The sequence below is a fragment of the Maniola jurtina genome, chromosome 5, assembly GCF_905333055.1.
Source record: "Maniola jurtina chromosome 5, ilManJurt1.1, whole genome shotgun sequence".
Lineage (NCBI taxonomy): Eukaryota > Metazoa > Arthropoda > Insecta > Lepidoptera > Nymphalidae > Maniola > Maniola jurtina.
The window spans coordinates 15,685,045-15,700,598 of NC_060033.1; the positions used below are offsets into that span (position 1 = coordinate 15,685,045).

The 15,554-nt window shown below is 39.6% G+C and overlaps 1 protein-coding gene across 4 annotated transcripts in view; it reads right to left on the reverse strand.

Moving 5' to 3' along the window:
* Nucleotides 1-15,554, reverse strand: part of LOC123865501 (protein 4.1 homolog) — an 89,078-nt gene that overhangs the window by 7,977 nt on the left and 65,547 nt on the right. For 2 of the 4 annotated variants that reach the window (XM_045906554.1, XM_045906558.1), the window contains 5 exons: nt 9,368-9,461; nt 8,756-8,817; nt 2,728-8,430; nt 2,109-2,327; nt 178-273 (listed from right to left, as the gene is read on the reverse strand). In XM_045906554.1, the coding sequence (XP_045762510.1) occupies nt 178-273; nt 2,109-2,327; nt 2,728-8,430; nt 8,756-8,817; nt 9,368-9,461 (6,174 nt within the window). The remainder of the gene's footprint in view (nt 1-177; nt 274-2,108; nt 2,328-2,727; nt 8,431-8,755; nt 8,818-9,367; nt 9,462-15,554) is intronic. The other 2 variants (XM_045906556.1, XM_045906557.1) reach the window with 2 other exon arrangements.

Consider the following 15,554-nt stretch of genomic DNA (forward strand, 5'->3'; position numbering starts at 1 on the left):
TCGAAAATAACCCTGGAACATTCTAACTCACACACACGCATTCAATCTTATTTACCTTTACAATTTGGATTTGATGTAAAATCTTGACCTGAAATATCTATCAGACTCTATTTTTGGTATTATTTTTCCGAACATAATTATGCAAAGAAACTGACAGATAAAATTATCAATACTTACAGTGACGTAATAATGTCCTTCCCCACCGTCCTCGAAGTCGATAGGCGTTCCGGAATCCCCGCTGCTGAGCGAGCTCTCGGACCCACGTCTAGTTAGCTGTGCCATGACGTTGCCATGACATGGAGTGCGTTGATGAGTTTATGGGGTAATGTTGTTAATCCATGGTGACATGCCCAGTTTAGGCGAAAAATGTATGTTTTGATTAAGTCATAAAACGCCCAGTTACGGCAAAAAATAATAAAAAAATAGTCGATTAATGTTGTAGTTGTTGTTAACATGAGCATTTAGTGTAACAATGCCAAGTTTTCGAGTAATTTCGTAAATGTGGTGAGATGTAGTGTTACCACGGATGGGCGTTCGTTTTGTGGGCCATTCGATGTTCACACCATGCGTAATGCGTTAGGTATCGTCCATGTAGGAAGGAGAGAGAAAAAATCAAATTAGAACATAATCAGACATGCATAGTTATGGCGGCTTTTTCCACTTATATTACGTAAAAAAATTGTCTTTTTCAAATCAGTTTGAATAACTGTTACCTTTCTACAACAGATATATTATAGAGAATTCGTTATCTATTCAATTTTATTATTTAATTTAATGGCATAAATAGACTTAAGTTTTTTTTAATTGTAGAGTTACAGAAAATACTAAGTATAGAAAATTGCTAAAAAATAAATTGGACATGAAATCAGGGTGTGCAAATAAATAATTAATAAATATATTAATCATTTATTATAAATTGTAAACACACAAACTTTGATGTTAATTTTCATAGACAAGAAACCGTTATAATATTATAAGTACTATATATATTTTTTTCGCCATAGTTACTAATCTATTTTGACGATATTATTTAAAACATTTGAGAATATCGACCTTTTTACTATCTCATAAACAATCGAAAAAAACACGTGACACAGAATATATTTTGTTGTACATGAATGTTAAGGGTGCCTGTTCACTAGTGGAGCGTAGCGGAGAGGTGTGTAACAACCGCATTATGAAAAGTTGACGTGATATATAGGTAATTTTTTTATTTTATTTATAACACTTGACTGCAATCATACCTGGTGGCAAGTGTTGATTCAGCCTAAGATGGAACACGCTTGCCTAGAAGATAGCTATTCACTTTTAACTTAATATATTAAAAGTGTAGAGAAAAACTGTTGCCGAAAGGGGTTTCCATATTCTAGCTCGAATTAGGAACGAGGAAGCAAAGCGCTTCGTACTTGTAAGTGTAATTTCGACTACGTACGGGTGCAGACCCTGACGATACTTGCGGTACGATAGTAGAAAGATAAAAGAGGAACCAGGTCAAAAGTTCTAGGGCACACTCTCCGAAATATATCCAGTAAAATTTTCTGAAATATATGTTTAGAAAATTATCACTAATCGATAATCTGACTGTCAGCTCAACACGCCTCTGCTCCGCTTTGCTTTAATTGACAGCCACCCTTAGTATAATTCAAAGCCGGCTGTTCCTCAAGTCGTTAAGCGCATTCGCTCGTAATATTAGCGTGAAAAAGCTGCCATACGAAAGCAAAAGAAAAAACCAAGAAAAATAACAAAAGTTAAAGGGGTCATATCATCGTCAAAAACTGAAATTAATATAATCAAACCAAGAACGTGCCAATGAGAATGACTTTGTATCTCAGTACGCGTCACGAAAGTTGAAAAAGGACGTTGCTGCGTAGGCCCTGCATTAAAATAGATATTATGCGTCTATTTTACTGTAGTGTTTCCATAATCGAAATGTATTAACATTGTCGAGTTGTTCGAACTTTTAATAAGTTTACTGATAACGTCATTCGAATGTTATGTTCGAAATTCAAATGAAGCAAATACAGAATTTACAATTCCACGTACAACGGATAGACATTTTCAACTTTCGTGACGTGTACTACAATAAGTAGTATGTGTGGCTAGTGTACCTTGTCGCCAGTGGTAACGGTCGTCTTAACCTCCTGAGTTAGCACCCGTTGCTCCTGCCTGGTCGCCGATGACGTCAGAGTATGAGCCACGGTCTTCTCTTCCATCTGTTGGGTCTTCGCCTTAGTGTCCAGATCGTGGTGAGTGGTCGCCGTGCGAGTGGTCACCGCCCGCGCGGTCACGTAAGGGCTCTTCCCTTCCATCGGCTCTAAGGTTTCCGCCTACAGTTAAGGGTTAGACTAACATGCAGTCAACTATGTATGTACAATGAGTACTAGTTTAGATGTTACTAATGAAGCACTCAAGCTATAAAAACAAATTATTAAAAAAAAACTAATTGAAAAAAAAAAAAAACAACAGACAGCATGAAAAAACTAGACAAGTTCGGGTACAAAATGTGTTGAGAGTGCAACTCTTTCTGCTACTTGTGTGAGTGCATTGAATGGCGCTGTTGCTTTTTTGTATGAAAAGAGACGATTGAGAAGAGTTGAATTTTAGTCACGTTTCATGTCTACCTTTTTCTTTGAGTCAGTGTAAAAATTAATAAAAATAACAAAACGACATTAAAAAGGGTGGTTCTAACGCCCGTTACTGGAAATATACGTAAAGAATGAGACGAACCTTGTTGGTGTGAGTGGAAAACGTCACCTCTCCCGTTCCGAGGTTCTCGACCTCCTGCTCCACGTTGTGGGTGACGCCTTCGTCGTTTTTCGTGAGCAGTTGCTTCGTGGTGGTTTTGACCACCACCGGCGGGGTTGGCGTTTTCTTAGATCGCTGCGAAATGGGGATCTTGGATTGGGGAATTGAGGGGGATACGACGTATCCTTGATGTTTTATGTGCTCGGACGTCGTGTACTCCGTGAAAGTCTTCGGCTCGTCCCCGCGCGCTGGACTCTCGTCCTTTCCAAACGTCGAAAATTTGTGCGTGTTGACAGTCTGGATATCTATATTCGCGGGTAAGTCGTGAGTTTCCTTCTCGATAGTGTAGTTCCCGCTCTTATCCTCGAAGTGTGACGGATCGATTTGTGAGTAGTGCAGTATCAGCTGACCCGTTACTGGGTCTCTTACGGCCGTGCTCGGGTCTATATCCCCTGTATCAGGATCGATATCGCCGTATTCAGTCTTAATTCTTCCTGTGATAGGGTCTATTTTGCCAGATAGTGTCATGGTTTGGGTGACAGTTGTTCGCGCGCCTTTGAGCCTCGGATCGTCCGGATCCACATCGATTGTTTCGCCCGTAATAGGATCGATAATTTGGTAGACGTATACGGTTTTAGTCGTTATAATCCTACCCGTCGTTTCGTCGATCGTACATTCTTTCGGATCGAGCTCCTTAACGCGACCTTTCTCATCCTTCTGTGTTATAATGTAAATCCTAATAATAATGAGTTTGCCTGTTCGTGGATCTATCTTGCCGACCTTAGTGTAAATTTCACCGCTGCCAGGATCAACTTGCGAAGCGGAGTACAGAGGTTCATTGGCGTCATCTACGTCACCTGTAGCTGTGTATATCTGGCCATTAACCGGGTCCACTTTGATGAGGGCTTTGTCGACGTCATAAGCTCTGGTAATGGTTCCAGTTTTAGGGTCATACCGACCGTAAACTGTTATTATGTATCCTGTAACGGGGTCAATTTGTCCAGCTGTGTACAGAGTTTCTCCTGTCTGTGGGTCTTTTGGTCCAGCGATCCAGATCTGGCTGGTCTTCGGGTCTACTTTGACGTTCTTCGGATCGTTCGCGACAATTTGCTTGCCGGAAACAGGATCGACTTTAGTTTGAATTATCCTCAGGCACATGAGTCTGCCGATATCCTTGTCAGGTTTACCCGATTTCGGATTAACTTGTCCACTGCGTAACAGGAACTGTCCTGTAACGGGGTCAACTTTAAGCTCTTTACTTTCAAATCTACCTGTCTTGGGATCGTTGTAAGTGACCGTGCCTTTGACAAGATCTATCTGACCGTATTTGGTATCGATTTTGTTGTTGTGAGGATTAAGCTGGCCTGTACTGCTTTCGATAAGTGAATTTTTCGGTTCAATTATACCCTTCTTGGTATCATATTTGCCAACGAACGTCGTTACTTCGACGACTGGATCGATGTGACTTCCGACTACAAGTACTTGACCAAGTTTAGGGTCAAACTTTCCAGTCTTAGGATCGACAACACCAGTAACAGTTATCTGACCATTATTCTCGTCGATCTGAATGGGTTTAGTATCTTGGGCTCCATATGTATCAGTCACGAATATAACACCATTGGAAGGATCGATAACGCCATATTTCGTTGAAATGTTTCCGGTGTCCGCATCCACTTTACCTTTAGTGTGTTCAACAAAGCCATCTTGAATATTAACTTTGCCGGTTCTAGGATCTATCGGGCCAGTTATTGTCGTGATTTCTACTATTGGGTCATCTTGCTTAGCGATGCTTACGATCATGCCCATATTCGGATCTATTTTGCCTGTCTTGGGGTCTAGAGCTCCCGAATTAATAAAGATCTGTCCAGTTTCATTGAGCACCAATCCATCCTTAGTAAGTCTCTGACCAGTAGAATCTGTAATGGCGATACTTCCTTTTTTAGAATCAATTACACCATATTTCGTTTCTACGAGACCGTTCGGATCGAGTACTCCAGTCAGGTGTTCTACTTCAGCAGTATGGAAATCTGGTTTCTTAGTCTTAGGGTCAAGTCTCGTAAAGATAACCATGATTTTAACGATTTTCTTCCTTGGCGGTTCTGGGGGCGCTGTCAAAGGTTTCGGGGGTGCCACGGGTCTAACCGATGTAATGGGTGATGCTTTTTGTAACTGGCTTGTGATGGGTGATGATGTGTTAACTGGCGAATGTAAGGGTGTTTGTACTGGCGTAGGTGTGGGGGTCTTTACGGGGGAAGGAATACTTCTAGCGGGCGAAATACTTATCCTTTGAGACACGGGCGGTGGTGGCGGTTTGGACAGTACATTCTGCTTATCAACAATCAACAACTGTTGAGCGAATGAAGGGTCAACTTTGCCTGTCTTAGGATCAGTGACAGATGAAGTCACAATGATATTGCCCGTCTTTGGATCAACTTCTGCTTGTTTCAATTCCTGTTTTCCAGTAATAGGATCTTTGTAAAGAATTTGTCCAGATTTGGGATCGATAATTCCGAAGTCTGTATGTATTTTTCCGTCTTCAACACTAACGTAGCCTTTAGACACGTCAATAGTCCCGGGGCCAGCATCGACAGTTTTTGTTTTAGGGTCGTATTTGCTGGTTATTATTACTAGACGCACTTCACCTTTAGACGGTGGTTTCGAACGTGCAACGATAGGTTTATTAACAATGCTGTACTGTTGTGCTAAAGTAGGATCAACTTTTCCTGTCTTCGGATCAACCACCTGGCTTGTAATTAGCATATGTCCAGTAGCAGGATCAACTTGGGACTTCTTGACTTCTTTCTTGCCCGTTTTAGGATCAGTAATGACAATTTCTCCTGTCGCTGTGTCAACGGTACCAAATTCTGTATGGATTTTGCCATCGGGGCCAACTGTACCACTAATAGTATCTACGTGACCTTGACTTGGATCAATTTTCTTTGTTCTAGGATCATATTTCGTAGTTATGATAACGAGATGGACCTCTCTTTCAACAGGTTTGCCATCTTTATCGACAATAGTGACTTGTTGGGCGAGCGACGAATCTACCTTTCCAGTTTTCGGATCAACGATTCCAGAGGTTAGGATAAGGTGACCTGTCTTAGGATCAGCAACAGCGTTCTTTACTTCTAGGTTTCCAGTTACAGGATCAACCTGTTCTATTTTACCTGTTCTAGGATCTATTATACCGAAGTTAGAATGTATCCTGCCATCAGAAGCAACAATGGCACGTGAAGTTTCAACATGACCATTGGGATTATCTAACCTCTTATATTTCGTATCATATTTGCTTGTAATAATCACAAGCTGCACTTCCTTACCAGGGACAGAACCGAACGTATCTTTAGGTTTATGAACCACTGTGTATTGTTGTCCCAAGGTTGGGTCAACTAACCTTGTATTGGGATCGACGACACCAGATGTGAGCAGCATGTTACCTGTTTTGGAATCAACAGTAGCTTTTTTAACTTCCTGTTTGCCAGTAACTGGGTCTGTTACTGTTATTTGGCCTGTAACTGGGTCAATAACGCCCAGTTCTGTATGCACTCTGTCATCATCATCAAGTTTTCCCTGTATGGAATTAATATGCGCGTTTGATAGATCAAGTTTTTTGTTCTTAGGGTCATACTTAGATGTAACAATGACCAAGTTGACGAGTCTCTCAGGAATTCCTTTAGGGGCGTCTTTATCGACAACCGCTAATTGTTGTGCAAGGGATGAATCAGCTTTACCGGTCTTTGGATCAATGACTCCAGATGTTAGAAGGAAACTTCCAGATTTATTGTCAAGCGCTGCTTGTTTAGACTCCCGTTTGCCTGTCTTAGGATCCGTATAGTAAATTTTTCCAGTGTTGGGATCTAATATTCCGAAATTGGAGTGAACTTTTCCATCTTTAGCGCTAATAATACCTACGGATGTTTCAACAAAACCATTGGGATTGTCCATTTTCTTATTTTTCGTATCATATTTTCCAGTGACTGCAACTACTTGAACTTCCTTTCCTGGTAGCGCGGCGAAAGTAGATGTAGGTTTGTCCACTATACTGTATTGTTGTCCTAGTGTTGTATCAAGTTTGTCTGTTCGAGGATCAATCACACCAGACAAGAGGAGAATATTCCCAGTCTTCGGGTCAACTTGAGCTTGTTTAACTTCTTGTTTGCCGGTCTTAGGATCTGTAACCTGTATATCACCAGTTCTTGGATCAATAATACCGTATTCAGTGTAGATTTTACCATCAGCGCCGCTTAGCACTCCCTTTATAGAATCTACGTGAGCAAAGGAAGGATCAAGCTTTTTATTTTTCAAGTCGTATTTGCTTGTGATTACTACCAATCTCACTTCTCTGTTAGCCTTTGTGGCATCTTTTTCTACAATACTGTATTGCTGTCCCAACGAAGAGTCAACTTTGCCCGATTTGGGATCGAGTACTCCAGTCGTAACTAGAAGGTTACCAGTCTTTTGATCAACATATGCTTGTTTTGGATCTTGTTTGCCTGTTTTGGGATCAATATAATCAATTTTACCTTTCTTCGGATCTATTAAACCGTAGTTAGAACTCACAGTGCCATCTGGAGCGACAATGGCTTTAGAAACTTCCACGTGTCCATGAGATGCATCCAATTTCTTATGCTTACCGTCATATTTACAAGTAATAACTACTAAATCGACTTCTCGGCCAGGCTTGGAACCAACTTTGTCGGCGGATTTTTCGACGAAGCAGTATAGTTGGGCCAACGTTGGATCAATTTTACCAGTCTTGGGATCAATAACCCCAGACGTGAATAGAATGTGCCCTGTTTTGTTATCTACGTGACCGTTCTTTACTTCTTGTTTTCCCGATGCTGGATCGGTGAAATTAATTTGGCCGGATTTAGTGTTGATTATTTCTTTCTCTGTCTCTATCTTTCCATTGGCCTTATTCAACGAACCTTTCGTGACGAGTACAGTTCCATTAGCGTCATCTAATTTCTTAGTTTTGGGGTTATAGCGACCGGTTATGATGACAACTTGAATTTCAGTATCGGGTTTCGTCGCTACTGGGACTATAGCGGCGGGTGCTTCGTGATGAGCTCTCTCGGCATCCAATAATGCAAGAGTCGGGTCGATTAGATTAGACTTGGGAGTTTTGGCTTGTTCTTTCAAAGCGGCCGATTGTACGTAATCAATACCCGGTGTTTTAAGTTTGCTAAAATCTTCCGGAGTTTTTCTCTTTTCCGCACTTTCAGCGACCTTTCTATCTTCTCCCGGGGCATAGTTAAAAGCTAGACCCGCTTTTCTCGTTCCCGGACTTTGACTCTCATCCATACCTCTTTGCTTTTCGTCAGAAATTGGTTCCTTTTCGTAACTGAACGCGCCTTGAATGTAAGGCTTTCGCGTAGGACTTTTTTCGGTATCCGTGTATTCATACGGCTTGGTGAAACTCGGTTTCTCGTCTTTCACGGGGCTCATGTCGAGTGAAGTATCAGGATTTGAACTTTCGTTTGAAGTATCGAGCACAGCGATCTTAGCTTTAGGGTCTTTGATTTTCTTATCTTTATCTCTCGGAGATTTTTCTGGTTTGGATTTTGGAGATTTTTCTGCTTTATCTTTAATCTTGGGAGATTTTTCCTTGGGGGATTTTTCCTTGGGAGATTTTTCTTCTTTGGGCGACTTTTCTTTCTTGCCTCCGAATAAGGTGAAGCCTCCCTGTGAGGGGTGGGATTTGGAAAGAAACAAAACATAAAATAAGAAAACAATCATACAAAAAGATAACAAAAATATTGTACATCATAAATTGAATTAAGTGAAGGCATCGCTCTAATACAGCAGATTGAATGTTTGCTGGCAAACACGAAGTGCGAGCCAAAATTATAAAATGCATGCTTTGCCTCTAAGACGGATATTTACAAGTATTCGTATCATACAAACTCTACTGTCGAGTGACATTACATCAAAGAAAAGTATTTTCAATGTTCTCTACCATTCCTGAACATTTAAACGTATTTAGTGTATTATGTACAGTGTTTTATACCTTCGACTTCTTGGGCGTCTCGACATTGTTGGTGATACCAGGATCGCTGGTCGTGTCAGTACCTGCAAAATATGATAATTACATTTATTCACACAGGAAACAAATAAAAGATAAAATATTTTAAATAGAGTAGTAATTTTGAAAACGAAGTAGGAAGTTTAATCTATGACTCTAAATTATACTTTTGTACTTTAAATCACCTCAATATAAGACGGCGGCCCTAAAACAGCTGTTTTGTTTGTCTATTTCATATACAGAAGTGATGTTCATGTTACTTTTGCTCGAAATGTGAATTTCTTTCAAGTTGCCCATAACCATTCAGAATTCGAAATATTTTTATTCAGTTAAACTTTTACAAGTACTTTTGAATCGTCAAAAGCATCTGCGACTGGTTCGGAATGCCCTTCCTACCGAGAAGAACCAGCAAGAAACTCGGCGGTTGCTCTTTTCAAAGATGTGATATACATAATTATGTCATGTATAAAAGTAATTAAAGTCCCGCACATTGTTGAAGCGAGCAATGTAAAAAAGTTTAACTTCAAAAGTATTCCGTCTACATGAAGGAAATCGACGAGATACTGTGGCACAGCAGCGTGTGATGGCTATACATACCATTTTCCGCGGGTCTCCTCTGTTCGGGCAGCTTCTTGTCCTCGTCCTTCTTCAGCAACGTCGGCATCACCTTCACGGCACCTGGCGGTGGCTTCTACGAGAAACATACATTTTTAATAAATAGCCTCAGGGAAAAAGTTTATGACAGCAGAAATTTACAACGGCACAAAAACAGAACTCTTAGGGTGTCTGTCCACTAAAGCGGAATGGAGTGTTTAGCGCCAATAAATAAAATGACGTATTAAATCTATTATGTCATCCCTTGGTAATATCATCGGCCTCTCCTAAACGTCTCTGGTTTAGTCGACAGGCACTCTTATTCTATTCTAATTAAACAAAATCTGAAAACAAAAATGGTATAAAACCCTATATGCCAAGAAATAGAATAGAATAGAATAGAATAGATTAGAATAGAATAGATTTTTATTCAAATAAACTTTTACAAGTGCTTTTGAATCGTCAAATAATTTACCACTGGTTCGGAATGCCGTTCCTACCGAGAAGAACCAGCAAGAAACTCGGCGGTTGCTCTTTTCAATTGTGCAATTTACAATAATATTCTATACTATACAAGCAATTGCAGACCCGCGCATTGCTGGAGCGAGTCAAATCCATGCTTTTTTATCATTTACATAATCTTCGATTGTGTAATATGCTTTTGCCAGGAGCATACTTTTAATGGATTTTTTAAACTTTGGTAAAGGCAAGTCTAATATTGACTGTGGAATTTTATTATAAAATATTACACTCATTCCCACAAATGACTTTCCCACTTTTCTGAGGCGGAGCGTAGGAGTTGCGAGCTTATTACGATTTCTAGTTGGCCTGTCATGGAAATCACCGATTTTTTTGTAGCTGAGGATGTTTTGTCGTACAAAAATTATATTATTGTAAATGTATTGAGAAGCTACTGTAAGAATACCTATTTCCTTAAATTTCTCTCGTAGGGAATCGCGCGGTTTTAAATTATAAATTGCGCGTATTGCCCTTTTTTGTAAAACGAAAATTTTTCCAATATCTGCCGCTTTACCCCATAGCAAGATTCCGTAAGACATAATACTGTGAAAATAGGCAAAATATACAATTTTTGCAGTTTCCACGTCAGTTATCTGTCGAATCTTTCTAACAGCGTAAGCAGCAGAGCTGAGTTTGCCAGCAAGTGTTGATATATGGGCGTTCCATTGAAGCTTTGCATCTAAAGTTATCCCCAGGAACACGGTGGTCTCCTCTACTTTCAACATATCATTATTTATCATTAATTTTATGTTATTTGTCGTCTTGGTATTGGGCAGTGCGAATTCGACACACTTGGTTTTCTTTGCATTTAAAAGCAAATTGTTAACAGTAAACCAGTGAGTGACCTGCGATATGGCTCTATTTACATCGTCATAATTATTCTCATTTCTATCTAATTTAAAAATCAAAGACGTATCATCAGCAAATAGTACAATATCGCAAGTATTTTGGACAAAATATGGTAGATCGTTTATATATACCAAGAACATGAAGGGACCTAGGATAGAGCCTTGAGGAACACCCATTAATGAGGCTGATCCGGATGACTTCACATCATTTACACATACTGTTTGTATACGATCACTGAGATAAGACGCAATAAGACTAAGCGCAGTGTCTTTGACTCCATAATAGCTCAATTTAGCTAAGAGAGTCTCGTGCTCAACGCAGTCGAATGCTTTAGACAAATCACAGAAAATTCCAACGGCATTCTGTGAGTTCTCCCACGCATCGAATATATGCTTTAAAAGCATTGCGCCCGCATCGATTGTTGATCGTCCTTTAGTAAAACCATACTGCTCCGAGTGAAGTAATTTATTCAAGTTAAAGTGCAAGAGCAGTTGGTTGAGCATAATTTTTTCAAATATCTTGCTAAAAGTCGGCAAAATCGAAATTGGCCTGTAATTATTTGGGTCACTTTTACTGCCCGATTTGAAAAGAGGAATCAATTTACTGTATTTCATAAGATCTGGAAAGGATCCTGACTCTACGGACTTATTAAAAATTAGAGCAAGATATGGAGCAACAATATCAATAATATTGCTGATTACTTTTACTGATATCCCCCATAAGTCTCCTGTTTTTTTGTACTGTAAAGATTTGAATACCTTAATAATATCATGTGGGGTAATTTGTTCAAACTTAAATAGTACACTGCACTCAGAAACATTGCCCCTAAGAAGATTATAGGCTTCTGTTGGCGACGAGTTAAGGGAACTAGTAGTGGTAACTGGGATGTTTCGGAAAAAGTCCTCAAATGTCTTTGCAATTTCTATGTCAGAGTCAGTAATGTGATTTTTAATTTTAAGTTCCAATTTATTATTATTTTCCATTTTATGTTTCCCAGTTTCATCTGTGATGATTTCCCAAGCTGCTTTTATTTTATTATCTGAATTAATAATTTTTCGTTTTATGTGAATTGACTTAGCTTGTATGCAAACATTTCTAAATAATTTTGAATAATTTCTTACATATTGAACAAAGGCTGGAGTAAAATTATATTGCTTTTCTGCATACAAGTCAAACAGCTTATTCCTACTTTTATAAATGCCAACAGTAGCCCATTCACTAAATTTAAGATTTTTAAACAATCTTTTTTCTATGATTTTAAAAATAGAATTAAATTGGGAATTTATTAAGTTAAAAAAAGCATTATACAGTTCATCCGGACCACCCTGTGTAAGGTCAAGTGAAGGTAAGGTGAATAAAATATTATGTTTGAATTGCTTTACTTTTTTAGTAGTGACTGGCCTATACTTTACTACTTTTATTGTATTTAGTTGACAGCTGGGAACAGATATCATTTGTCCACAGTGGTCGGATCTAAGATTGGTGATAATGGATTTTTTAATAATTTTACAATCACCAAAAATGTTATCAATACAAGTAGCTGAAGTTGCAGTTACACGTGTGGGCTCAACAAAAATGTTTTCTAAATTAAAACTTTTAAATAAGTTAAGTAATCTATCTGTAAAGGAGGTGTGAAGTAAAATATCAATATTAAAGTCTCCACAAATCAATAATTTTTTTGATGACCTACATATCCGCCTCAGTGCCTCCTCCATGACGTCCTCAAACAGAGAAAAGTCACCTGAAGGAGGTCGGTATGCGCAAACTATAATATATCGCTCCAGCTCAACACAGGACAGCTCAATAGTGCAAATGTAGCTATGATAATATAAGAAAAAAAAATGCAAATTAATCTGAGCAATAGGGCAATCTCAAAGAAATCTAAATTAAAGAAAAAATAAAGTAAAAAGTACATAACATTTTATAGCAACCTACGTGGTACATTAATTACAACATATCATAACATACAAAATTACAAAGCTAAGAAGATAGGACATTTAGCAAAATATTACTAATCAATATGACTAATATAATAGTGAAGTTATATGAATTGTCTTTTTAACCAATTGATTTTTTGAATAAATAAAATTGAATTTGAAAAAATTCAATTCAATGTACTAACGCGACAGCAATAACTATACAATATCTGTTAGACTATTTTGCTGTATAATTTATTCTGTTATGAATGAGGGTCAAATCTCAAAAGGGATTCTACTCAATTCATGGCTTGTTTTATACTCAACAGGATGTGACCAAAGTCTATTTTACATTTAACAGGAAATTATTCTAAGATGAAGAAAAAGCTGAAGAAGTTGTGGGAGAATGGCATCGCAAATTCCGCTAACTACGATATTGGCGCTAAGTGCTTGTCGCATACAACATGCACTACGTAGAAGTGATGGCAATGCATGGTAGTGTATACCCTATTCAGATGCCAACATGTACGACTTGACATCACCTGCTAACTTTACTCACGGACGTGTTACATCTTAACCACAAGCCTAGATCTTTTTATTTTACTAGTTTTACGGCTTTAGGTTCTAGCTCTTTTGAGCATCTAGATTCTAGTCCATCACCGCTTTTTTTACGCACAGATTACGTTAACTAGAACATTCACCTTACGACCCCTGTGGTGCCAGCAAACATAAAGTCGTGAGTGAAGTAAGGAGGTATAGTACTACCACTTTTATAAGTCGCATCATTGTGAATATTATTGTAAATTGAACAATTGAAAAGAGCAACCGCCGAGTTTCTTGCTGGTTCTTCTCGGTAGGAACGGCATTCCGAACCAGTGGTAAATTATTTGACGATTCAAAAGCACTTGTAAAAGTTTATTTGAATAAAAATCTATTCTATTCTATTCTATTCTATCAACTAAATTCGTTTGTGCAGAAAAGCGCAACTTAACGTCGACTAAAACCGCAAGTACACCAATGAAATACATACCTTGATGTTAAGCGTGCAAAACAGCGCGTATGTAGCAATCAATTATAGCGGACGGACGCGCGCTATGATTAGCTGAGATATTTCCGCGCCATTCAAATTAAGATTTCTGCGCAGGCACATCGGCGTAACATATAAGAGTGGTAGTACTGTATCGCGCATGTCGGTATCCGCACAAGGAAAGAGTGAAACCACACGATGCGTTGCGAGCGGTGCCGTTGCGTCATCCTACTTAGAAATCGCTGTACCATGCCATACGATGCTTTACGTCATGCGGCGCCGCACCGCACGCGCAAAGGACTTGAGACCAGAGAGACGAGGCGGAGAGGGGTGGTGCGCTACAACGCCTTACTCTTTGCTGGAGCGGCAATGACGCGCCCGTGTGGCACTTAATACTTAAGAGGATAGTCTAGTTGTAAATTTTTCCAATTTTTTTTCATAGTACAGTAGACATTTGCCTACATTTTATTCTTGAAATATTGTTTCGGATGATAACGTTTTTACTCTCGTACCCTAGGCTCGTACATTTTTTTTTTGTGTGATGATGAAAAAAATGAAAATACTCAAAGATTTTAGGTCAAAAATATGGATAATTAGACGCTAGTCACTTTTAACATAAGCTAGTTTTTCATTCTATCTACAACATTTCTATAAATTATGAAAATTGGACTACATTTACGGGGAGAAAACGTTATCGCTTTTTGTATGAAAATTTACAACTAGACGATTTTGTTAAACCCACAGCGGAGCGGCGCCGCAACGCACCGGAAACGCATCGTGTGGCCTCAGTGTAAGGCGGGTCACACTGAGCTAGGCTGCACCTGGGGGTCGGCCGTGTAGTCGCCCTCCAGCGAGGAGGCGGACGAGGCGGACGCGCCGGCCGAGCGCCGCCGCAGCTGACCCAATCAACACTGGTTAGTGCGACACTCAGCCGAAAACACTACACCCTATCCTATACCTCGGCGCTCACCTACTGATCTTCTATTTCACGAAGACGTTTGATTTAGCGATGCGCGATGGCTAGATTTTTCATCAATTGTTTCGATTATTCAAACATTTCGATGGATTTTGAGAACTATCGAGATGTTTGAATAATCGAAAAAATCGAGAGTCTGAGTAAAGCCATGTCATGAGTGATGCCATCGGGTATCGACCGACTCACACTCGACTCGATCGACTTGATGCAATCAATTCTATTTGAGTTCGACCACTCGACTCGATGGCGCGAGCGGCGAGTCAATTGACTCGAAACAATCGAAAAACATCTCGATGGTTTTATGGAAGAGCGAGAGAATAGTCGACTCGATTGAAAAAATATCTCGATTTCGATTCTCTCGATTGTTGAAATCTCTCGGAGTCGCGCATAGCTAGTTATTATACTAGATGTATTGAGCGCTAGTCATTATAATCCAGATAGACTGATCGCACATCGCTAGATATCGGTATTAGATATAGATTTATGTGCAATCTAAATATGTACATATCGGCTGTAAGTAAGTAGGTATAGCGCATAACTGAGGAGGCTCCTGCGGTAGTGGAGCGGTGCGGGAGGGTGACAGTTGTCACAAGTTGACCAATCACTGAGCTCTCGCGTGACGTCATCACACCCCTCCCGCACCGCTCCACTACCGCAGGGACCTACTCTTTTTTTTTTTTTCTCTCGTCTGGCTTTACACTGATTAGCCAATGTCAAGTTTGTAGTTATTCACAAGTTATGGTAACTATAAGTATGGACTCCGTCTGTGCCGGCGCCCGCCGACATACACGCGGCGCCATTTAGTGCGCTTCCCAGCCAGTTCCACCACCAACACCACCAGAACACCAGCCGAAACACAAAATCCGGCCATTTCTCACAAAAAAACACTCCAAAAAAGCACCG